Source organism: Lissotriton vulgaris, chromosome 2_1, assembly GCF_964263255.1.
Source record: "Lissotriton vulgaris chromosome 2_1, aLisVul1.2, whole genome shotgun sequence".
Classification (NCBI taxonomy): domain Eukaryota; kingdom Metazoa; phylum Chordata; class Amphibia; order Caudata; family Salamandridae; genus Lissotriton; species Lissotriton vulgaris.
The window spans coordinates 1,978,346,354-1,978,372,077 of record NC_141687.1 but is presented as its reverse complement, the minus strand read 5'-3'; the positions used below and the strand labels follow the sequence as shown (position 1 = coordinate 1,978,372,077).

The window sequence follows — 25,724 nt, the reverse complement described above, 5'->3', positions numbered from 1 at the left end:
GGGTAGGACCCGGGTCAGCACTTTCCAGAGGTGGAGTTAGAGAGCTCACTCCGATACACTCAGGAAAGCATCAGGCCAGAGGAGCTTTTTAAAGCAAGTTTTTAAAGTATTTTTGTTAAAACGCTATATGATTTAAAGGCTTTTCTATAGGGAAGCTCAGGAAATAACTGCACCTAGGGATATTAAAGTTACCAGGAATATGAGTCCACTGCGGCAAAAAGTAGGCCTATATACCTATAAGAAAACTGCATGACTGTTACAAATACCGGAAGGACAACCTAAAGATGTATGTTGACAAATGGAATACCACTAATCGGAAACATTATGTCTAAGGTCTACAATGTCCATCTGAGCTCCTGTGCTGGGAGAAATAACACTAGTTTTAAATAAAATGTCATATAAGGCACTCCACCCTTCCTGGGCAACTCAATAGCCAGTCACAATTCCTGTTCTAGGGAAGCAGAAAACCTTGGATTTGCTAACAGAACTGGACACATGTAATAATATCACATACCAATATGCCGAGCGAAATAAGGCAACGGACTTAGGTTTTCACCAGTAGGTGGCATCACATTACAAGAAAAAGAGTGAACATTATCCTTGTGTTAGTTGATAGGAAAGACTCCATCTATAAAGTGACATTTTGCCTGAATCACTGACCATCCTTGCTTCGTTGATGACTACAGACATTATATGCCAGATGATACCATGGTATCTAAGGGTGGTATAATAGCATAAAAGGGTGGCACCAATGTTTACACGTGAGTGATTTCTAAATGCTCTGGAGCGCGGCAAATGACGTCAGGGGGACACTCAGCATGCCAAGCTACTTCCAGTGAGCTGAGTACTGCTCTTTGTATGAAAGCCAGACCCGCCCGCCCATCAGGGATATGGCAGAAGACCGTCTGTGGTACAGAATCTCCATGAGCTCATGTAGTTCCCATCACTTTGGGAAGACGAGAGTGACTGGTTATAGATGTGTAAAGGTAAAAAGAACCTGTGTACCTGGGGATATGCCACAACCAATCCACACACGATCAACTACGTGGAGCAAAGCATGGTGCACTGTGTAAATATATTACTAAGGAGCCCAGCTGCGTCGTAGAAATGTGCTATATCATTAGTCACCATAATCAGCAAAGGAGTTCAGTTCAGGCCAATCGTTGTCTCTGCTTGCCACCGACAGTAAAACGTGATTGCGTTGTAGTACTCAACAAAGTATTGAGAAGGAGGTTGTTGAAATGTGTTAATGGAACAAGTAAGTGTTCCTGGACACATCAAGGTATCAGTTTTTGGCATAGAGAGAGTCTAGACAGCCTCATGTAATCAAAAAAATCCAAAATAAAAATGCATACATATTTACATAGATTGTTGGCTTTTGGGCCAGGCTTCTTGATTCATTGGTCTGTTCAATGTCACACACATTTAGCTTTTGCTGACCACATCAAAGAGCATAGGTCAGTAGGTCGGTCCGCTTCAGACATTGGCTCTCTTTCACAGTCGGTGGCAGCATTTTGCCTGATCACATGTGTCATTTAACAAAAAGAGAACGTCGGTGCCTGGACTGATGGACAAATACTATACTTTCCCATTTTGTTGAGTTGCCCTTGTAGTTTAAACTATGTCTTCGAGTTACACTAACTCAAAGTCAGTAATGCATTGTCTTTGAACCAATAAAAATCGTGGGAAGTGCATTAAAGCAAAACAGGTTTTTTATGCCTGCTCTAAGTACACATTTCTATTTTAAATTTTAGTGCAAAGATATGGCCTCCACGTTTAGACGATGCCATTTTTTTTTGTTCATTTTACTTTAATGGCATATGCTTGTGGTAAAAAATAAAAAAAAATGACCATCACAGCAGCTTGCTAAGGCCAGACCTATTGACATTGTCAGTGCTTGCTAACACAGCATACCTGTTTTAAACAGAGGCTCGTTAGAGTTTAGATTGTTCAGTAAGTATTCGCCATAATGCATTCACTTGAACAGTGTGGCTATAAAATAGAGAAGCGAGAGGAGTGATTGATCCCAATCTTTCAAACAGGATTTAGGAAGGGAGAATCGACTCTTACCAATTTGATTTTATTGTCTTTATTAGGAGAAAGAGCCATATGTAGGAAACAAAAATTGTACATCTGTTTTATTGATTTAAAAGCCGCATTTGATTCTGTACCCAGAAACATTCTTTGGAAAAAGCTAATGAATTGGGGTATATCAGAAACCCTAATAAAAATGATTAAATTATTGTACTCAAATACTTGGGTGCAGGTCAAAATTGGCGACGGTAGACATACTACCCGCCGCCTTAAAACAAATCTAGGCTTAAAACAAGGATGTGTGCTGGCTCCTTGTCTTTTTAATTTATTTATGTCTGATCTCCCAATCCATTTTAATTATGTAAATTCACATTCCCCTCCTGTAATGGGTAAAGAAATCAAATACTTACAGTATGCGGGTGATACTATTTAACTTAGCCAAACTATGATAGGACTAAAAAGATTAATAAATTCTTTTAATATATATGTAACCCAAAATGGTTTAACAATTAATATTAAAAAAACAAAAATAATGTTAATAAGAAAAGGCAAACTTGGAGTAAAGGAATTGAATATTAATGGTTTGTCTGTGGACTGTGTAAAAACGTATAAATATTTGAGAACGGGAAAGTATTGGAGGCCATAGTTGCAAGGACATATAAATCGGTATTTAGGATTCCTAGGCAGATTTCTCATGCCAATTTAAGATTGGAATTTGGCTTACGGCAACAGCTCTTGGTACGTAAAGCTGCATTTGTTAAAACACTATTGGCATTATCTCGAGCCGAGGAGGGCAAGTTGGCCAATATGTGTTGGATCGAGATTTCAACAAGCGAATATTCTAGAAGCTGGCAGGATTATTTAGGCGAGTGTCTCCTAAAATTCAAATGTCCCAAACTGGAAGACGAAACAAGGAGTAAAATGGTTTATAAAAAATTAATCAATTCAACCGTTGCCTTGCTGTCGGAAGTGTTGGATAATTATGAGTTGGGGAAAAAAAAAACACTTCTGGACCATTGCCAATTGCTTCGACAAAATGATGTTCCAACCCTATTTATTTTTTCATCAAAAACCCTTAATTAAGAATAAATTCATGTTATTAAGGTTTGGAATTTATCCAACCAAAGATGAAACCCCCAAATGGAAGTCCAAATGGGCATCAAATATTTGTCGGCTATGGGGGCAATACGATGAAACCTTGCTGCATATGGTAACACTATGCCCAAAAATGATGAAGGAACGGAAAACAATTTTAAATCCTATTTTTATAGAAATGGGAATTAGGACATGTAGATCGGCATTAATATTTTGCTTAAGTGGTGTCAACGTCCATATAATACACCAATTTGTAAAATTTATGCTTACAGTGGAAATGAAATTAGGTAAGGTTGACACCAAAAGTATATGTTAAATTTGTTACGGCTGTGAAATGAGGAGGTTGCTATTTTTTTAGGTTATGATGAATTACTTCTATGGCTCTTTTTAATGTATTAATTGTTTGCTTTTAGAGTACTACTTTTTAGATAATGTTCTATTTATTATGGTAATTATTTTTATTGAACAATACACGTGCACTTTATCCCTGAAAAATGCCAAGCCCTATAGTCTATTTTAAAAATGAAATAATAATTTTAAATTATCTTGATCTGGAAAAAGTTAATTGATTGTGGTCAACATTATGCATTGTATCCTGGAATATTTAATCTGGTAATGTGTTGTCTTTGTATTTATTTCTGTTCTTTGTTGTAATGGTTTTAATTAATCAACAAATAAATAAATCAATAAAAAAAAAAAAAGAATGGCTACTTCAGGGGAATGGAGCATGCCTCATGGGTGTCTACTGAGGAGTGCTTCCTGTAGGGTATACTACCAGAATATCAACTTCTAATTATCATGCTAAAAAAATATTGTAGCCTAGACATCAACTACAAATATAGTTTGAAAGTACATATACATACTTCAAAATAGCTTCACTACTCTTAACTAAATACATATATACCTTGACTATATATAGTGTGATGTATATAAATAAATAAATAAATAAATAATTTACGGTTGAAGTGTCATTATAGTTAGGTGACATTTTCAGAGACAACATAACGCTTTCAACAAACACTGAAGTTCACCAGTTATAGTTATCTCTAACGACTATAACTCGTGCTCTAAGTGAACTATAACTAGCACCCCCATCAATGATGTAATTTTAAATGTTGCAGTGATGTTATCAACGATATTATAGAACACGTCATGAGTGATGTAATATGTGGGGCAATTAGAAGTGCATAGTGAAGGTGTAAGGTATCTGCATGGGGCTTTGGCCTTTGCAAACCAGGGATCACTTTGCGGCTCTGAATGTGTAATTTACAGACGTGGGTGCAGAGGTAAAGCAGCTGTCAGGGGGTGAACTAACTGTGTGCCACAACCAGGTGGCACACAGTCGGGGTGCTCCAGAGGGAGACCCTTATACCGGGAGTCAGATGGATCTCCTAGACATCCCTCTGTAGGCGGGTGCAGTCACCCACTACACACGTTTGAAGGAAGATCTCTGTCCCCTTTTAAACTGCAGGCCACATTGTGGTCTGCAAATTGAAAGAGGGATAGGCTGCTTTATCCCGTTGACCGCTGCGTGAACTCCGCTGCGGTGCGAGTGATTTATGACTGGGCATGGTTCGGACGGCACCCGACCTTCCTCCGCACATGCCCACCATGACGGCGGACGGTCGGGGGGCGTCCGACGCACGCAAAGGGTTAACCAATCAGTTTGCCTTTCACTTTATGTACTGACCCCAGGGCAGTCACATGTTGTGCCGAAACTGTTGCATAACTATAATAGATTAACTGTAATAGGATGCACTGACTAGGTCTACCCCCGTCACACCCATTCAAAGTAGGAATTTGCCAAATTCACCAAATGTGTATCTTGCTAGTGCTTAATTTGAACCTGTGGTTTCCCGTGCTCACCACCTGCACTTAGTCATCAACACTGTCACTTTTCCCGAGCACCAGTTAAAGACATATTCATTTACATAGGAGATTAAGTGATTTGCCCAGAATCACAAGATGTTGAGCTGATGCTGAGACTCAAACCTGGTTCCCCAGCTCCCAAGTCGGCAGCTCTGGCCATTACACCACTTCCTCTCCACACTTTCATGGTTAGTAGTTGGTTCTGTTTTAGGTGGCGCTAACAGGAGAAATGGGCTGGTGCAAGCTGCCCACTAACGAGAGCCCCAGCACTCCTTGTTTGTTACAAATTAACCACTGCGTTATGCAAAATTTCAGCAGCATTATGTGAAATTATACATTACGCAAAATGCAAACTCATAATAATTCAGATGAAAGAGTTCTCGCATGAATTTTTCACACAATGACATATTTCACAAAAAACTGTCCAAGAACAAAAGCACCATGAACACTGTTATTCCCGTGCATTTGTACTACATTTTTACCATGTATGGCACATTCATGATAATTTTTGTCCTCAAATGGAGTGTAATTACATGAAGTGGCATAAAGGTATGATTTCAGGAATTCTGCATAAATGTATAGCGAAATTCACTAAATAATGCAAATTATGCCGTCTAATTTAAATTTAGTCCATGCTTAATTTTAAGGTGCTCGACGTTGTGGACCACAATGGCGTGCCCTATACATAACATGGCCCGTAGACATAATATTCAGCAATTCTTGAAGAAAGGGGAGACTTAACCTAAAAAAATATTAACATTGTTTATTAAGTATTTTATTTAGATTTCTTTGGAAGAGAGCGGCAAAAGGTGGCTTCGTAACTGACCTGATTGGGTCTCTACGGTTTTCATTGGGAGAACGCATGGAATGGCTGTTCTTCCACAATCCCCATTGAACTTCCTACTAATTAAAAATAGCAAAAATAACAAACTTCAAACAGACCATGCTGCATGCATCCATCACCGATCTTCCACGCAGTTGGCTATCATTGTGCCTGCTCACAACATCACTTTCCACACGCCTGCATCCAGCAGAATACATTGCGCAGACCTCCGAACTCAAATCCTCACAGAACAGGTACCCCATATTGTCAGCTATCACAGTATCCAATTGCACTCGCCACCAATAAACACCTCACTCATTCATATCCACGCGGCAAAGGACATTTCTGTCGACGTAGATGACGCATCAGAAGCTATCCAAGCCCTCCAGCCACTGTCCTAATACTGCTAAAACATACATCCTCAGCGTAGTGAACACAACTGAACCACCTACCTAGCAACTGGAACACGACACGGCATAAGATATCCCATTCACAAACGTCACGAGCACGAGTCAATTGTTCCAATTCCTCTGAGGTGACCAAACAGTGACATTGGAGCTCAAAAATTGTTGCAAAGAATAACATATTTGAATAATCGGTGCTATGAGTCTACCATTTGGATTGTGCAGTGCATACAAAAAAGTATTAAAAAGTACTTAACATAAATCAGCGACGTCACTGAAGATTTGTGGCGATTTCTGTGCATGCTAGTGAAGGGGGTGATAATGTTTGTGCTGTCTCTGCTGTGCTAATTTTTCACTATTCTGTGTCCATTTCTAGGCTGGTCTCTCCAGGTCTCATTATGACGTGCGTCATCATGGCCTTTCAAATAGGTCCTGCGCCCTGCCAGGTATGTCAAACATATTTATTTATTGGTACACAGAGCAGCACTCCAGCTTTTCTATATGAAATTACCTTACATGCATGACATCAACGGTACAAGTTTGTATTCAAATGGAGGGGGTCGGATTTTGTGTATTCGGCAGACTCACTGTCATGTACGTGGGTCCTCGGTACAAACCTGAATTTGTTGAATGAAGATATTACTCTAGTGTTGGAGGGGGGAGCGAAGGGGCGTTCCAATGAAGAGACCTAATCAGATGTACAGGACAGAAGCAAGAACAAGCATTTACAATGCAATAGGTCTCGCAACTGCGAGTTTCAGAGCTATTGGTATTGTAAATGGCAATTCCTTTTGAAAAATTAACAGGTATTGTCATTTATAATAGTAATTTGCCACCAGTACCATAACTACCACTATTATTATAACTATCACCACAGAGTAGTAATAGTATTAATTGTAGTGGTGGTTATGGTACTTGTGGTGGTTGTAGCGTTGGTGATAGTGGTGGTGGTATTGGTACTGGTGGTGTTAGTGGTGGTGGTACTGGTGGTCTACGTGGATTTTATTTCATTACTATTGCTACTGCTGGAATCTTTTTTAACAAAAAAATACAAAAGCTACCAACATTATCATTTGCAACACCAATAGCTCAAACTTTTAGTAATGTCAGCCCTATTGGATTGCAAATGCTTGTTTTATGTTGCAGGCATGAGGTGCAACATCTACTTCCCAAAAAACAATCTTAGATTTGTAGACATTCGTAACAGTCCTATGGTAGGAGGCAGTTGTTCGGCCAGTATAGGGCGCATAGCTCACACAACTTTGCATTTTGATACCTGAAGTTTTAAATTACAATAAATGTAGTAGGCCTCAGGCAGGAGACTTGAGTTACCAGTAACCGTGTAAAGAGCAATAACTTTAGAAACTGGGCTTTAAACTGGTACTTTCTTTCACCTTTTCCGTGGTGTGAAGGTTATGTTTTATTGCGTTCAAATGAGCACAATGGGGCTTCTTTACAAGTCCCATGCACCGCTGGTGCCTCACTTTTTGTGTGGGAAAAAGTGACGCAGAGGTGTTTGTAAATAAGCTCTCTCTGGCTCTAAAGCAGCTTTGCTGACCTGGTTCTCTGGCTCTACAATGCCTCTGCTGACCTGGTTCTCTGGCTCTGAAGTAGCTCTGCTGACCTGGTTCTCTGGCTCTGAAGCAGCTCTGTTGACCTGGTTCTCTGGCTCTACAGCAGCTCTGTTGACCTGGTTCTCTGGCTCTACAACGCCTCTGCTGACCTGGTTCTCTGGCTCTACAGCAGCTCTGTTGACCTGGTTCTCTGGCTCCAAAGCAGCTCTGCTGACCTGGTTCTCTGGCTCTACAACGTCCCTGCTGACCAGGTTCTCTGGCTCTATAGCAGCTCTGCTGAACTGGTTCTCTGGCTCTACAACGCCTCTGCTGACCTGGTTCTCTGGCTCTACAGCAGAGCTGCTGACCTAGTTCTCTGGCTCTGGAGCAACTCTGCTGACCTGGTTCTCTGGTTCTACAATGGCTCTGTTGACCTGGTTCTTTAGCTCTACAGCAGGTCTGCTGACCTGGTTCTGTGGCTGTACAGCAGCTCTGCTGACCTGGTTCTATGGGTCTAAAGAAGATCTGCTGACCTAGTTCTCTGGCTCAAGAGCAGCTCTGCTGACCTGATTCTCTGGCTCTAAAGCAGCTCTGCTGACCTGGTTCTCTGGCTCTAAAGCAGCTCTGCTGACCTGGTTCTTTGGCTCTAAAGCAGCTCTGCTGACCTGGTTCTTAGGCTCTAGTGCAGCTCTGCTGACCTGGTTCCCTGGCTCTAGAGCAGCTCTGCAGACCTGGTTCTTAGGCTCTAGAGCAGCTCCTCCAAACTGGTTCTCTGGCTCGACAACAGCTCTGCTGACCTGGTTCTCTGGCTCTAGAGCAGCTCTGCTGACCTGGTTCTCTGGCTCTAAAGCAGCTCTGCTGACCTGGTTCCCTGGCTCTAAAGCAGCTCTGCTGACCTGGTTCTCTCCCTCTAATGCAGCTCTGCTGACCTGGTTTCTCTGACTCTACAGCAGCTCTGCTGACCTGGTTCTCTGCCTCTAGAGCAACTCTGCTGATCTGGTTATTAGGCTCTAGAGCAACTCTGCTGACCTGGTTCTCTGGCTCTAAAGCAGCTCTGCTGACCTGGTTCTCTGGCTCTAAAGCAGCTCTGCGGACCTGGTTCTCTCCCTCTAAAGCAGCTCTGCTGACCTGGTTTCTCTGGCTCTATAGCAGCTTTGCCGACCTGGTTCTCCTGCTCTAGAGCAACTCTGCTGACCTGGCTCTATGGCTCTAAAGCAGCTCTGCTGACCTAGTTCTCTGGCTCTACAGAAGCTCTGCTGACCTGTTTTGCTGGCTCTACAGAAGCTCTGCCGACCTCAGCGACGGCTCGTGGAGGGAGTTACGGTGGGGCAGGAGGGCGGGGAGGGGGAGGGGCAGGGCGGAGGTTGCTAAAAACCGGCATATGGATAATTGCAGGTAAGTAAACAATTCAATTAATAAAACAAATTTCGTAGCTCGCACTGCATTGCATTTTGCGATGCAAGGCGCACTACGAAATTCGTTTTTATTAATTAAATGGTTTACTTACCTGCAATTATCCATATGCCGGTTTTTAGCAACCTCCACCCTGCCCCTCCCCACCCTCCTGCCCCACCGTAACTCCCTCCACGAGCCGTCGCTGGCCGACCTGGTTCTCTGGCTCTAAAGCATCTCTGCTGATTTGGTTCTCTCCCTCTAAAGCAGTTCTGCTGACCTGGTTTACTGGCTCTAGAGCAGCTCTGCTGACCTGGTTCTCTGGCCATACAGCAGCTCGGCTAACCTGATTCTCTCCCTCTAAAGCAACTCTGCTGACCTGGTTTCTCTGGCTCTACAGCAGCTCGGCTGACTTGCTTCTCTGGCTCTAGAGCAGCTCTGCTGACCTGGTTCTATGGCTCTAAAGTAGCTCTGCTGACCTGGTTCTCTGGTTCTAGAGCAGCTCTGCTGACCTGGTTCTCTGCCTCTTGATGGACAGCGTGTGTGCATCAGGGGGTCTCATCTCCTCCTATCGTTAAATACAGCACTGAGCTGCTGCCAGACAAAGGGTCACAATAATATACACAAAGGCCAAGTACCCTCCAGGCGCCTCTGTTCCCGCTGCCCTGCTTCCCCTAGCCCTGCCTCAGTGGGCACAGCACCAGGGCACAAGCGCTGAGTTACAACAGACGCACATGTGGGTTGCACAAAAAGCACTTGTGTTCATTCTGTGGTGTTTCTGCATCACCTCTAAGCTGTGAGTGTCCCACTGGGGCTCATTGCATCCTTGCCGTGCAAGATCTAAGATGACGCTGCACTCCCTGTGTGACGAGAGCCCACGTTTCTTCCAAGACCTGGCTAACTACCCCGAAGACCACTGGGTTCATGTCCGCAAACCAGAACAAGTATAACAAATATACATTGTATCCTTAACTAGGACCATTCAAACATACCTTGTTAGTCCAACCCCGCCTCACACAAAATATACTCGTCAGCTTATCACAATGCGCAAATGAATGCATGAATAGATTGCTTTAAAAAGCTAAAGACCAGAGAGATAAGGTGCATTGATGATGCAGAAGAATTCCACATTTTGCGAGGGTGGGGTGGCTGAAGCAGGAGAGGCTGTCCGAGCGGCCATTACAAGCGTTTGGAAGGCACTGCAAATGAGAACAAAAAGTGCTTTGAGTACTTTAAAGGAAAGAGTGTAAATATGCCCGTAAATGATCCAATCCCGGTGGGCGTGGCCAAAAGGGGACAGGGTGGCAACCAGGAGGGATTCAAATGCCTCCTGTGCAATCATTGCACTGTCTTTGGGATAATTTGTGATGCCAAGCAACGCACACAAATGAAATCTGTAGGCGGAGCTGAGGCAGAGCTTTGGAATCCGTCTTGATTCTAAGAAGCCTCTGCATGGCAAAGCAGCGCATTGCCAGGCCAAGACCTAAACAGCAGAAGTGGGTTGGGATGCTGTGAGAAAGTGAAGATGGCCAGGTTGCAGAGCTCACACTGTCAGCCCTCAAAACTCACTGCATGATGAAAAACAGATAGAAACACCCAAGCCAGGGCTGTAACTCACTGGAGAGTTTCATAGATAACTCCAAGGTGGTCTTCTTTGTACAAGCACCATACAGACACACACACACCAAGACACACACACTCACCTAGACACATACACATGCACACACACACACACACATTCAAACACACACAACTAGACACACCTAGACACACACATACTCACTCCTATCACACACACCAAGACACACACACTCACCTAGATACATACACATGTACACACACACAACTAAACACACAGACACACTCACACCTAGACACATACACTCACCTAGACGCACACTTACTCACCTAGACACACACACTCACCTAGACACTCCCACTCATCTAGACACACGCCCTTATCCAGACACACACACACTCACTAAGACACTCGGTAATTGAGATTTTAAATGGAGAGTTTCCTTTTTCAGCTACTTTATGTCATGAATCTAAACTCTTCTGTGTTCAGATATGTGGTAAGTTCTCTGTGATGCAGGGGACTCCCCTGCACTAGCGGTTGCTGTCACCATTTTGGGTGCAGATTGTTTTACAAGGGGTTGTTGAATATATATGTGATTGGCCTCTGGAACAGTGCGAGGATTTAGAGTGCTCGAGGGAGAATACCATTGGGTACCGAAAAGTTAAACAATACACTGAAAATACAATTACAAGAGATAGATCTCCTCACTGGAGGCTGAACGCAGCTCAGTACCCGCAAGTGTTCAAGGGTGCTTGTGTGTAAAGTGTATAACACCCCGATTAGAATAAAAACATTAAAAATGGTGTCTTTAATTATATGTTTGACTGCCAGCCATGTATAGTGCTGGAAGGTGATACCTAAGAGAGACACTTACATTTCTCTCTACATCGCCATTGTACGGTAGGAGCTGATAGCTCTCTTACGGTGTTGAAACAGAATATCGAGTTGGAAATGTCGACTTCCCCAAATATCGAGATGTGATTCAGAAACATGGACTACAAGAATGCATCATATATAAAGCGCTCCATGGCAAATGTCCAGCGTTTGTTTCTTCTCGGGTACAGAGATACTCCTCTACCCAGATTGTAGGTCTTCCCACCTCAACTTCTCAGTTACTCCTTTCAAATGCAAGAAACCGGGGGGTCTTAGATTCGCAGTCATGGCCCAAAAATTCTGGAATTCTCTTCCTCCTGATATTAGAGCGACAACTTTGTACTCTAAATTTAGGAAGCTTTTAAAGACCTGGCTCTTTTGCCAGGCATACAATTGAAATTCTCTGTGGCAGCACTCTCTGGATCTTAACACCATGAAACCGATTGGTGTACTTTCTCTCAATAAATACATTTAACATAACATAGCATAACAAGAATATTGTGGTCAAAGAATCTTGAATTTAAGAAATATCGTTTGTAAAAATATAGAAGTCATTAATATTGTTTGCAAAAATATAGTTGTATAAAATATCGATTTTTTTATTGTTATGTGTTTTAGTTTATATTTTAAATGTATGTGATGTATTTTTTTTGCATTAGTATTGTTTATGATTTTTAATATATGTGTTACATGTTTAGTATTTATCAATTTTATTTTAATTAAATTTTGCATTTTTTAGTTCCTCAGCAGGTTTTGGGTTTATAGGGTAATAGGGTGGCAAGCAATTTAATTATATTAAAAAATTAATGATTATTTTTTATGAATTTAATTTATATTTTATCGTTTTAATTGTGGGAAGTAATCTATTTGTAATTAATTATTGTTTGGATGTTAATTAATGTTAATTGATTAATTGATCATTAATTAAGGTAATTGAGTAATTTTTTTTAAGTGCAGGTTGTGGATTTAATAGGGGTAAAGGGTGGAAAGTAATTTATTTTCGATTAATTAATAATTAGTTATTAATTTATATCAATTAATTGATTGAAAATTAATTATGGAAATTGTGTAATTAATTTTAGGTGCAGGTTGTGGGGTTTAATGGGGTAAAGGTTAGGAAGTAATTTATGTTTAATTAATGAATAATTACTTGTTAATTTATAATAACTAATTAATTGATCATTAATTATGGTGGTAATTGTGTGATTGTTTTAGGTGTGGGTTGTGGGGTTTATGGGGTAAAGGGTAGAAAGTAATTTATTTGTAATTAATTAATAATTGGTTGATCATTAATGTTAATTAATTGATATTTAATTAGGGTACTTTTTTAGAGGTCAAGGGTGAGGAGTAAATTAATTGTACTTACTTTATAATCCGTTTTATATATTAATAGTTTTTTTAATTGAGAATAAGTTTGAATTGTGTAATTCATCTTTTTTGTTTAATTTTACCAGTGGTTTGTTGGGATTATAGGTGTAAAGTGTGGGAAGTTTATTATTTTTTATGAATTTTAATTTGTTTTTTAATCAATAATATTTCTATAATTTGTAATTAACCATGTTAATTATCTAAGCACATTTGTTAAGTAAAATTTAGATGTGGGTTGTGAAGTATGTGGGGTTATAGGGTAGGAAATAAAAAAAGTAAATTTATGTAATAATTAATGTTTTTGATTCTAAATAATTTCTAATTGAAAATATTTATTTGTTTGAAAATGATGTGATTTTATTTAATATAATATCTTAATGTATTTGTCAGATGCATTTAATATTCTAATCTGTTTTTTATTTGTAATATTAAATATATTAGCATTTTTATTTTTAAGATATGACTACCTTCGCACTGATCGGAGTGGAAAAAGTAAATTTTATCTCACCACTATCCAACACTTTCCCTACTGTTGCACTCAGTAGAGAGGGAATAGTACGTTTTTACCCCTCCGCTATCCAACACTTTCCCTACTGTTGCACTCACTGGAGTTGGAATAGTAAATGTTATTATTTTGCTATCCAACACTTTTCCTACTGTTGCACTGATTGTATCAGGCAATTTAATTTTAAATATTTATTCATAGTTTAATGTTTTAATTTATTCTAGTATTTTTTTATAATTTAAATTATATATATATATATATTATTTTTATATAATTTTAAGGTTTTAAAATAAATTAAAGATGATAGTTTATTCATTATATTAAAGTAAAAATATATTTGTCTAAATTGTTATGTTTGTGAGTTTATTTTTTTAATTAAGTTTATTTGTAATATTTTGTAAACATGTATACTAGGGGGCCGAATCCGATTCGGGAAACAAATCCGTACGACAATTCGTATTCGAAGCCGTTTCCCTACGAATCATAAAAATCTGTCCAAATTGCGTAGTACGATCCGTAGGATAGAAATACGTCTAAATTCGTGCGAACCGTATGAAAAACAAGGCTCAATCCGTACGAATTAGACTCTCACAGTGAACCGTACAATTCGTAAACATGCCGTGCGACCCGCCAAGTACGATCCGGACCAGGTAATGAATATGCGTTTCGTATGGAACAAGTTGCGTATCGGCAATTTGTACGGAGAGCCACACATTCACATATGCACCGTACCCCTAAACGCAAAGGGTGTACGCACGGGGTGTACACACCGTACACCTACGGCCTTGGGTGTTACGAACCGTACACCTAGGCGCCGTATGCCAACATTCATGGGGTGTACGCACGGGGACATAAGCACAGCACCCCTAAAATCCAGGGGTGTACGCACCCTACCCCAACGCACCAAACCCCTGCTATCATGGGGGGTACGCACCGTACCCGGAGGGGTGGTCCGTTCGTACGCATTTCGAGGCAAAATCTGCTTTTACGGATGTTTTAAACTCCCGTAGAAAAAGAGTTGTACGGAATGTTGTCGATACGATTCGTACTTGCTGGGTCGGAAAATACAGTTTCGATCCGTACGGACATCGCGTACTGCGCGTTCCGAATGCGATTCGTACGGATCAGTGAGTTGTATTGTCTTCGGTACGATTCGTACAGAGAACAGCTTTGGGTGCACATCGTACTAGGTCGTAGGTACGGGTATGGTTCTCCATATGAATCGTATGGGAAAAAAGCTCTGTACGGCTATTCGGAAGGCATGTTCCCAAATCGGAATCGGCCCCTAAATGTAATACATTTTGTAAAAATTAATATTTAATATATTTAATATATCTTTTATTTAACATTTATATTTAAATTGATATTTTTTACATCTATATTTTTAATTCGATATTTAAGCATAGGAGTCAATATTTTTGTTGTCTATATTTTTTATATCGATTTTTTTACTTCTATGTTGTGTCAGTAAACCCACTGAGCGGTCACCTTCTTGGCTATACCACTGGCCATGCTGTCTCTCAGGGGCATAGCTCGCATTAGTGCAACAGGTGCATAGCAAGGGGGCCAGAGTCCTTATACAAGCAAGGAAATGGGTTCTCCTGCCTCCTGATTTTTTAATAAAAACCAGGCCTAATTTGGGTGCAGTCGGCCCCTCGTATTCGTGGGCACTGGTGTCACTGCACCTGCTGCACTAAGGATGCACGGGCACAGGAGCGGGAGCCTTTTTCTGCACCCCTATAATAGCTGCATTTAAGCTCCTAACTGGGGTTCTAGGGACACTTTCCTTGGGGCGTTAGAGCCTCTTGCACCTGTGCTGCATTATTGCTGCCCCGTCTCAGAAGCCTCGGGGCGTGAATTCACAGCTCCACCACCGAGAAGCCTGTGAGCTTCGACATGTATGCACGCGAGCTCTGCTTTGCTTCCAGAACTCCTGAACTGCTGTAAATATTTAGCTTTACCTGCCATGCCAAGAAATATGACGGTGCTCCTTTCGGAGGCAGGAGCCTGCAGAGCAGGGGCTGCTGTGTGCGAGGGCATGCCTGGCACTCCCCCTTCTGTGACCTTCGGTGAATTAATTTATGTGCAGCTACTGCACCTTTTTCAAAAACATCATGTCCACATGTCTCTGCAGTTAATTATTAGTACCTTGGTCTGGTATGCTTGGGGGCGCCGCAATTGTTGTGTTGGAAGAAAGCCAACTCTGTAAATTACCCTCTCATTAATTTAGCTGCGCTATTGAAAGATTTTATGTTAGAAACTGTGAAAATGCCTTCCTAATGCCCAGGGTGTGCGCATAGTTGGCAACATTTTCATTGTACGCCATTGACGTGTTGAGTACAATGTGGAAGGCCGACTAAACTAGGCTGTCTGAGTGGAACACACACAAGCTCGTCAGAGAGGAACCTTATTACCGCCCATCTTGGGTAACACACTTTCGTATTACTTTGCCACACAGAGAAAGGTTAGGACTTATGTTTGTGGAAAAGTTGCTAAAATAAAGCATCGCTTTAGTTCCTAACTTTACAGCTTTGTTTTTCTCTCGTTTTCATGGACGGGAATTAGGAACCGGTAGAAGCCGCTCCCCCCGGCTCATTGTTTGGGGAACCCATGTGGCCCACCCATAAGTCAGAGAGGGCCACAACACAACACGCATTTGCCCAGTGAATTAATTTGTTTGCCTTGTGGTCCAGATGGGCACTAGCAAAAAGGATGTAGCAGCAGCAGAAGGTACTGCCCAGCCTGTTTTCCACCCCAAGTGGCAGCAAAGAATGACCTCTTGGAGTTTGCTCCACGCTGGGTGCACCACTTGGCATTAAGTGGAAGGTAGTGCTACTTTATGTATGTGGGATGTTAATGTAAACTCTGTCCTGGGTCTCTTAGCACTGTGCAGGATTATAATCCAAAGAATGGGACAAGATTTTAAGCAGGCTGGAGCAGAAGAGGGCTGCTGAGCTAAGAAAGGGGATCTTCTAAGGTGACCACATCTAGTGTTCTTTGAAGATGTGAGTGTTCAGTTCTCTCCTGAAATGACTCAGGGTTGGGTCTTTACTAATGTGTACACGTTGTTCTGAAACCTGGGGGGTTTGGTGGAGAAGGCCTGCTCCCTGGTTTTTTTCTTTCTACATTTCTTTGTCTCGACACTGGCAGCATTTAGCCGCTATGTCGATAGCTAGCAGAGAGAAAGAGCTTTAGATCCAGATAGAGAGAAGGGACATTTGTGAGGGCTTTGCACATCCTGCAGTTGCTCACACCTATGATGCTAGCAAGTAGGAAGAGACGGTGGAGTTCCAATAGGGTTGGGGCGATTTGGTCAACTTCCATCAGATTGCTGCATCAGATTCCATCAGATTGCCTTTCACGAGGGTCGCCGTGATATCTGGGAGACCATGGAGAAGAGCATTGCCGCCATCTAGAATGTACTGTATTCTCTCAGTAGTTCCGTCCATATAGTTTGCTTATACTTGTAAGCCACATTGAGCACCCGGGCCTGCTAATTTACACCGTGACACACTGATACACTATTTCTTCTTTTGTCTGGGCTCCAAATAAAGACTCCCCAGGAATAGGGAGGTGCCTACACATGATTTTATTCTTGCTGTGGGGGAGGATATGAGTGACTGGTTAAAGCAGGTGGTCCAGCGCCCACTCTCCGTGGCCCTGTCTCTCTCCAAAGCCCTGCCTCCTACTCCCAGTATAATCACATGGTGAACATTATATCAAGGTTAGCAGGTCTGAGGGCCTCTGTGGTAAATACTGGCTGGTAGATGTGTGCTCTGCCTTCACAGCAGAGGGAATGAAATCTGATTTTGTATTAGGGAACGTTCTATGAGGGTTATCTGGAAATAGCTCCTTGCTTCAAAGGAACTAGCCTCATGAGACACACAGCCTCGGTGCGTGGCAGTTGCCAAGGTGCTGTAATTAGTTATTTTTTTGGGACAACAGTTGTTCTAAATCGTGTATCCAAAATAATCTGCAATGTGCTAGCAACGGGTCACTTCCATATCTTTATTCTGAGAGCAGTTAAGACTGCGTAACAAATAAATATACTTATACATGCCTACAAGCCTCCATTCTGACAGCATAAAGCTTATTCAACTGTTGTTCCCATGGTGGGCTTAAAACAACACCCACTGTCAGATGTGATGGGTGCTGATCCTGGTCTCCCATGCCGCCTGGGATGGGGAACCTTAATCTGCTCCCTGGTCTCAATAAGATGGCAACCTTCTTCTTTACTCCCCTAATCTCTGGATTCATGCAATAATTTGTCGTCTTTCACCGTCTTGTACAGTGGATAGTTCTAAGATTCGACGGGTGACACAGGAGGTAGAAATACTCTTTAGTAATCCAGAAACCCACAAATCAACCGTCCTTTTTTGAGCTCAAAATATTAGTTTGGCACATTGTAAATGGTGATACCATTTAAAGGTTCTGTAATTTTGTATATTTTTTTATTTACTTCTTTAAAAGACAATATAAACTACCGTCATAAACCCAGTCAGTAGAATTGGTTTTGCAAAACATGGAGATTGAAGAAGCTTGTCGTTATAGTTTTTTATGTTTTTATTTGCTGGGCACCTTGAACAGAACAGTTGTGTACAGATTACATCATATAGTACATAATAGTTTAGCGGCGGGGGTAATAGGCATTGAATATTTGTTAACCCCTTTGCTGCTGATGACGAGCTCAGCTCGTCATCAGCCACGGTGATCGTGTGCGGATGACGAACTGAGCTCGTCATGTAAAGCTGCTTTTCATAATTTGCTGCACACAGCGGGAAAAGCCACCGCAGCGATGCGGTTAAGGATGGTGGTAGGGAGAAATTAGAAGACAATTATGTGAGCATCATCAAATAGCATACATTTTATCCAAGGGACTTGTTGATATTGCTAAAATGTATAAAGCTCATGGCTGCAGAGGTGGGCTAGTCAGCGCTAACAGGCAAACAAGATAATCTTCTATAGGCTAAAAAAAAAATAGTGTGGCACATAAGTGCCTAGATGATGTTAGATTTTCTAAAGTACTAGGAGGAGCTTGGTGAGTTGAAAAGGTGGCATAAATATCTAGGATCTTGTTTGAAAAAAAAGCTGTCTAGTTCCTTGCATCAGAAGACAGTAGCGGCTCGTAGTGGGTGTTGCAGGGCGGGGTAGGGGCTGAATGGGGGGTAATAAACTCCAGCATACGACCGACCGGAGGTAAGTACATAAATAAATAAATACAATTAATTACGTTGCACGCGCTGCAACGCCATTTGCGTTGCAGCACGCTCAATGTAGTTCATTTTATTTGTTTGTTTATGTACTTACCTCCGATCCGCCGTATGCCGGAGTTTACTACTCCCCACCCTGCCCCACCGCCCCGCAACACTCCCATTACGAGCCGCTACTGTCAGGATGATAGAGTGCAGGCTCACCTTCTCAGTTTACCATACTTACCTGGACCCATATACTATATATACATTAAACAGGTAAACCTATACTCAATCAATTTTGTATTTACCATTCGGGGTCTCTACTGTTTGTCTTACCAATCCAAGCTACTGATACCTATAGTCCTAAAGGATCAAGGGAGTTAGCAAGAAAATAGGTAGTATAATAACATTTAGTATTTTCATAAATACCCACAAACTCAAGAAAAGTTTACATTATTTTATCTAAGTAAAATCTTTAAACGTTTGAAACCATGAAATCAATAATTTCTTGTTCTATTTAGAGTGATGTAGATTGAAACAAACATATGCAAATAATTTGGAAAGAAGTATCATTAAGCATTCTAACAAAAGGTGGGTAGAGAAAGGGAAAACAGTACAATGACAAACCCACACTTTATAGTTACCTGGAATGGTGTGGTGACCAACCCTGGCCACGGGCTGAGTCAAAGGTTAGGAATCCCAAATGCAGGTGCCAGCAAGAAAGAACAGGTGCAGATCAGAATCAGGACAGGTTACGGACCAAATTGGATCAGGACAGGACCACTTCAGGCTAAGACTGGCACCCACAGCTAAAGTGCAACGCCTGCGTCACACCTCTCTCTCTGGAGCTAACAGCCGAACCCGGATTGGGTCATCGAACTCCTTCCCAGTACCCCGATTGGGTTATCAAATTTTCTGACAGAGTGCTCCGCCAGTAACTCTGCTCTCGATCACCTATTGAGTGTGTTGGGTCAGTGACAGGTCAGCAATTCAGACAAGTCGACAATCTAACTAGCTAAGCCTACCCTAGTTATACTATTTTCCAGGTCAGTGTACCTCCCCCAAATGTTGCAAACGTGTGAATCCCACAATTTTATTATACAAAAGATGAGGAGTAGTCATCACACCATATTGATATGAGGTACCTGTAAATCATATATTTAAATGTTCCCTCCCATAACTTTATCTTCCCATGTACTTTTATTCCACCCGGTAGTGAATGTAACAATAAGACATTTAAACATTTTATTCAATTCAGTTTCCTCTGGCAGGGTGAGGAGTTCACTCTTCTCATAGTTTTTTCCATCCATATCAGATTGGCACAGTTTCAATTTATTTATTTATTTATTTATTAAATTTATATTGCGCACAGCTACCCTAACAGGGTTGCCCGGAGCAGGTAGATGGAGTACTGTAACTGAGTAACCAGACGACTCATTATTGAGAAAAGAGCCAGGTCTTAAGGTCTCACCAGAACCTGAGATAACACTGTTCCTGCTTCATAGAACAAGGAAGAGAGTTCCATTGTCTGGGTCCAAGGAACGCAAAAGAACGACCACCCATTCTAGATAGTCTACAACTAGATGTTACCAAGTTGCCCTGAGTAGCTGATCGTAAAGGACGGGAAGGGACATAGGGATGGACAATCTCCTTAAGATAAAGAGGGGCAGACTCTTGGTTGATTTTAAAAATAAGACACAGTCTCTTAAATTTAATCCGGCTCTCAATGCGAAGCCAGTGTAAATCCCGCAATACCGGAGAGATGGATGATCTCCTAGGGGTATGACGTACCAGACGAGCTGCGGAATTCTGGACTACTTGGAGTTTCTTCAGCACCTCCTAATTTCCTCCAAGGTACAATACTTTCCCATAGTCCAGGCGTGAGGTAATTAACGCCTGGACCACCGTTCTTTTTGTGAAGTCAGGGAGCATCCAGATAATCTTTTGCAGCCATCTTAGAATAGTAAAACATGTGGAAGCAACACTAACCACCTGTTGCCGCATTGAGAGGGTGTTATAAAGGATAAATCCCAGGTTATGGACTTTTTCAACCAGTTGAGGAAGGGCACCCATTTCTGTTGGCCAATGTTGGGGCCACAAAAGATGCTTATGTTTACCTAAGATAACCACCTCCGTTTTCTCTCCATTCAACTTCAACAAGTTAGAACTCATCCATTCCGACACACGCCGCAAATCATCTTGAAGGGGAGAAGAAGACCCTTCCTCGGTAGAGGACAGGGAAAAGATGATTTGCGTGTCATCGGCGTACGAAAAAAGGGACAAACCTGCCTCCTCTACAATTGATGTCAGGGGTCTCACGTAGATGTTAAAGAGCACGGGGCTCAGCGTGGACCCCTGAGGCACACCGTACGCAGATGATCTGATGGTAGATGAAGATTTAGAAGAGAAAACTTGGAATGTACGGTCACAGAGAAAAGAGGACAGCCAGGCTAATGCAGGCCCTACAACTCCTGCTGACTGGAGAGATTTTAACAGAATGGAATGTAACGTCGTGTCAAATGCGGCGCTCAGATCAAGTAAAATGAGCGCCGTTGTCTCCCCTCTGTCTAAGCAGGCACGCAACTTCTCCGTGACCCCCAACAGAGTTGTTTCGGTGGAAAAATGAGCCCTAAACCCCGACTGTGAAAGGTGCAAAAAGCCTGAATGTTCCACGTGGGCTGAAAGTTGGCAATTCACATGCTTTTCCAGGATCTTAGAAAGGACTAGCAGCAGTGAAATAGGACGGAAGTTTGACATAAGCGTGGGATCCGCTCCCGACTTTTTCAACAGGGGGACCACCATTGCACGTTTCCACTCAAGAGGAACACAAGATTCTCGTAAGGAAGCATTCAAAAGTGCTTTAAGAATGTCATGTGCTTCCTGGGAAAGTTGTTGCAAGATGTTTGTGGGAAGAGGATCTAAAGGAGATCCAGATTTTACCCTTGTTAGACAATCTAAGAAAGATTCATCATCGAGAGGCAACCACGTAGATATCGTCGTTGCCGAAGGACGATGACTCCCACTTGCCCCCTCAGTCAGGGAACTCATAGTGTTCACAGGATTAGAATTCTTTAGTGAGCAATATATTGTTTCCACCTTAGAGGTAAAATAATTTGCAGTATCATTGCATTGGAGGTCAGCTAAGGTTGGAGGCAAGGGAATCGTTTTGGATACTGCCAGCTTCTTAACCATGGCAAATAAGGTCCGTGGACGGTCTACTGAAGTGGAGATGGCGTTTGACACAAAAGATGTTTTGCCAGATGATATTTGTTTAAGGAAGCCTTGTATTCCAATTTGCTAGTCAAGGAGTAAGTCTTACGCCATCTTCTTTTTAGATGTTTACATTTTGATTTCATATCCTTTAATTCATTATTGAACCATGGGGCAGGAGGATGATGAATTGAATCATGTATTACTGCCAAAGGCAAACATGTATCAATAGATTTAACTAGCCAATCAGTTACTGCAGTATTCAAAGAGCAACATGGTAGATTAGTATCTTGGAGATTTACCCTCAATATATTGTTAAGGTAATCCAAGTTAAGATTTTTCCAGGGCCGCTTCTTGCCTAAGTCATCACTGCTGGTCCACCGAATATCCCCTGGAATTACTAGTTTGAATTAGATAGCATAATGATCGGACCAACACAGGGGGAGTGCCGGTACGCCTGTTTCAATGCCACAGCTTCAGAGGTTTGGGGTTTCTTTCGCACAGGCGCAGTTTCTCCAAGATGGAGTTCAGAGGTACATTTAGGCCCAAATACGATACATGCAAGAATAGAAAAGAAACAGTTGTAGAAACACAGAATAAAATGAATGCACTGTATACCACCTCTTTCCACTCTATTCCCATTATTATATTTAAACTATTGCATTAAAGATGAGGCAAAACAAACAGCTTAGCCCTGCAAGTTACAAAAGGATCTCTAGAAAAAACATCCACTATGCATGTTTGCTCCAGTCTACTATAGGCCCGGGTGCAATGTTCAGTAAGCTTGCGCAATTTGCAAATTTTGAGTTACTCAAAATTGATGAATCTTCCAATTACGCTGTCTCCAGAGACAGTCCTCCATAAACTCATCTGTACATCTCTTGGCGGTCATCACAAAGGAGACTGACCTGATCGGATTAACAGTATGCATGTGTTGGACGCTTTGCCACCTCATTACACTCCAAAGTAACCATTGTGTAAGAGATCACATTGTGTGTGCTTTCTAAAGTCCTGCTTTTCACACTTCATGTACATATTCCCCTTCACATATCTCCATAATTTGCAAATGTCCGGCACCATTTTGGTTTTAACCCCTTACCTGCGGCGCAAATTCCGCTGTAGTGCGGGGATTTAATTAGAGGGCGTAACCCCTTGCGTACTTGGACGCCCCCCGGCAGTCCTACGTCACGGTAGGCGTGTGCGGACGAGGGCCGTCCAAACTACGGCCACTAATTAATTCTTCCACACAGGCGCTAGGGAATCGGCGGCGTTCGGATGGCTTCTGGTTGTCCTGAGCACACGCCGACCGTGACGTAGGACAGCCGGGGGCCGTCATGCACACACAGGGGGTTAAGAGATTAAAGGAGTGGGTGGTCTTCAGTAAAGACATGCATCAAAATCAGGATCACTGAGGCCAAAACAATGGCAGACTGTACGTTATTCGATTGCTAGCAACATAGCGTAACAGAACATAGCATAACATAACGTAATGTAACATAAAACGTACCATAATGTAACATAACATAACTTAATATAACGTAACATAAGGTAATGTGACATAAAGTAACACAATAACTACTAAATGCCTTAAGATAATGATTATTTAACTTTGCAGTGTAAAAAGTAACCTTATTAAATACAAAAGGACTAGTGGTAGGTGCAATGCTCCGACAGACAGTTCTTGCCTCGGTAATCACCCTCCATGAGGTCCCAGTAATCACGCCTCCATGTTGTCTCAGTAATCACGCCTCCATGTTGTCTCAGTAATCACGCCTCCATGTTGTCTCAGTAATCACGCCTCCATGTTGTCTGTCTAATCACTCCTCCATCAGACAGGTGTTTTTTCAGTACCCACGCCTCCCTTATTGTCTGGATAATCAAAGTCAGGTTTTGTTCTGGGAATTAAGCCCATGAGCGTAAAGTGCAGACAGGCTGCTGAGCCCAGATCAGGTTTCCAAGATTTCAAACAGAAACCAAAGAATTGTGTTTTCCGTCTGCCTTCAGGAGAATGCATCAATTTGAATGAAGAAAAGAGCAGATTTAAGCATGAAAGCGCCCTGAGCCCGGGGTGTTTGTAGAGGGAAGACCCACCTGTGGGTCCGAGATGGAACCCAGATAGCTATCTTGCTCAGGTGAGCCCATCGGACAGGTGCTGTCTGGGTAATCACGCCTCCCCAGACGGCATTGTGCCCGGGCTAAGCCCCCATAAGCCAAGAGTGCAGACAGGCTGCTGAGCACAGATCGGGTTTTCCAGGTTTTTAAACAAATAAAGAGCAAAGCCGCTTGTTTCCCACCTGCCTTATGAGACTCTCTCCTCTTGAATGGAAGCCCAGCAGCTTTAATCAAGAACATGCCCTGATCTCGCGACCTGCTGCCACTTCAGAAAGTAACAACTTTATAATTCCCCGGATCTTCAGATGTGTGTGGGTTCTGTCTTTGATGTGTTTCAGCATGGAATAAGACGCCTCACCTTTTGAGTACCAGCAAATTTACGCTGCTCGGATGCAAATGACGCCAATGCTCTCCTCACTTTCAACCCAATAGGCTGTGCAGGGAGTCTTTTCTCATACCAATATTGGTAGTGTCCAGTAGCTGCTCTGCGGGTTAATGCATCTGCTGCAAAGGTTTTTCAGCAACACAAGTTTGAATTCCACCAGCAATGATTGGCTCAATTTATTATCATTCTAAGATCAATTATGAAATACTATTCACTTTATAATAGACTGTTATTTGCAATAAGAGGGACATGCATGACTTTGGCAACAAGTTCTACAATAAAGATATTATTATAATAAACTTTAATGTAAAAGGATAAGTATCATAGTCTTTTTGTATTGAGGGTACCCTTCTGGGTCTGCATGTTCATCGTGGTAAGATCTACTTAGTGTGTCACTAGGGAAGATTGCTGCCATGCAAATAAAAAGATAAACAAGAGGAAAGAAAAAGGAGGAAGGCTTCTCTAGATAAACTTGAACGTTATTACAATAAAAGGTGGATCAGCTTTCCATGATGCCTGATATAGTGGTTGTAATCAATCAGGAGTTTGTACTGCTACTCACCCATGAGGGTCTCAAGGCGCTGGGGGGGAGGGGGGGGTGGGTGGGGGGCTGCTGGTCCATCTGGGCCTAGAGTTTCAGTTGAAGAGCCAGATCTTGGGATCCTTCCTGAATTGGGTCAGTGACGGGGATTGCCTGAGGTGGAGTGGCATAATATTTGTGCAAAATCTTCCAGGGAATTATGCAATGTCTCATTACACCTGGTGGAGAGCTCAATTGAGATTTTTGTCCCAGATGCACCACATTGTGCATTTTGTTCACGTCGGCAGTGCAAGCACATGCAGCTTTCGTGTTAGCTTATATGTCCTCAGAGAGTGTCACACTTTAGTTTACACAGTATGTGTTCTCTTTTGTATCCAGCATTCTATCAAGTATTCAAAACGTAATACTTCCGCAAATTATTTTTAGTTTACCAAAAATGTGCTTTTGCTCCAAAGGTTATGCAGGATCCACATGTGCCCCTGTCACACATATTAGGGCACTCAAATTCACTAAACCCTGAGAAAGGCTGTAGATACATGTAGACATGTATTCCTATTCCGCCCTTGTTAAAAACAACTTCTTGAAATGTAAATTAGTCCACGAAACTCCATTCTGGAGCCTGTGTAATTTTAAGTATCCATTCATTGCTTCACCACAGCACTTGGCATAAGGCAATCTTCATCCTGTGCCTAAAGTGGGGAGACATGTTTGCTTTTATCCACAAAGTTTAATGATGATCTATTCACTGCGCTCACCGTATGGCAGGAATGAGTGATATGGGTCATCATC

The 25,724-nt window shown here is 42.1% G+C and overlaps 1 protein-coding gene across 1 annotated transcript in view; it reads left to right on the top strand.

Moving 5' to 3' along the window:
• Positions 1-25,724, top strand: part of LOC147733595 (ADAMTS-like protein 5) — a 262,354-nt gene that overhangs the window by 91,863 nt on the left and 144,767 nt on the right. Inside the window, exon 2 of the mRNA XM_086958186.1 lies at positions 6,602-6,671. Coding sequence (XP_086814312.1) covers positions 6,602-6,671 — 70 coding nt within the window. The remainder of the gene's footprint in view (positions 1-6,601; positions 6,672-25,724) is intronic.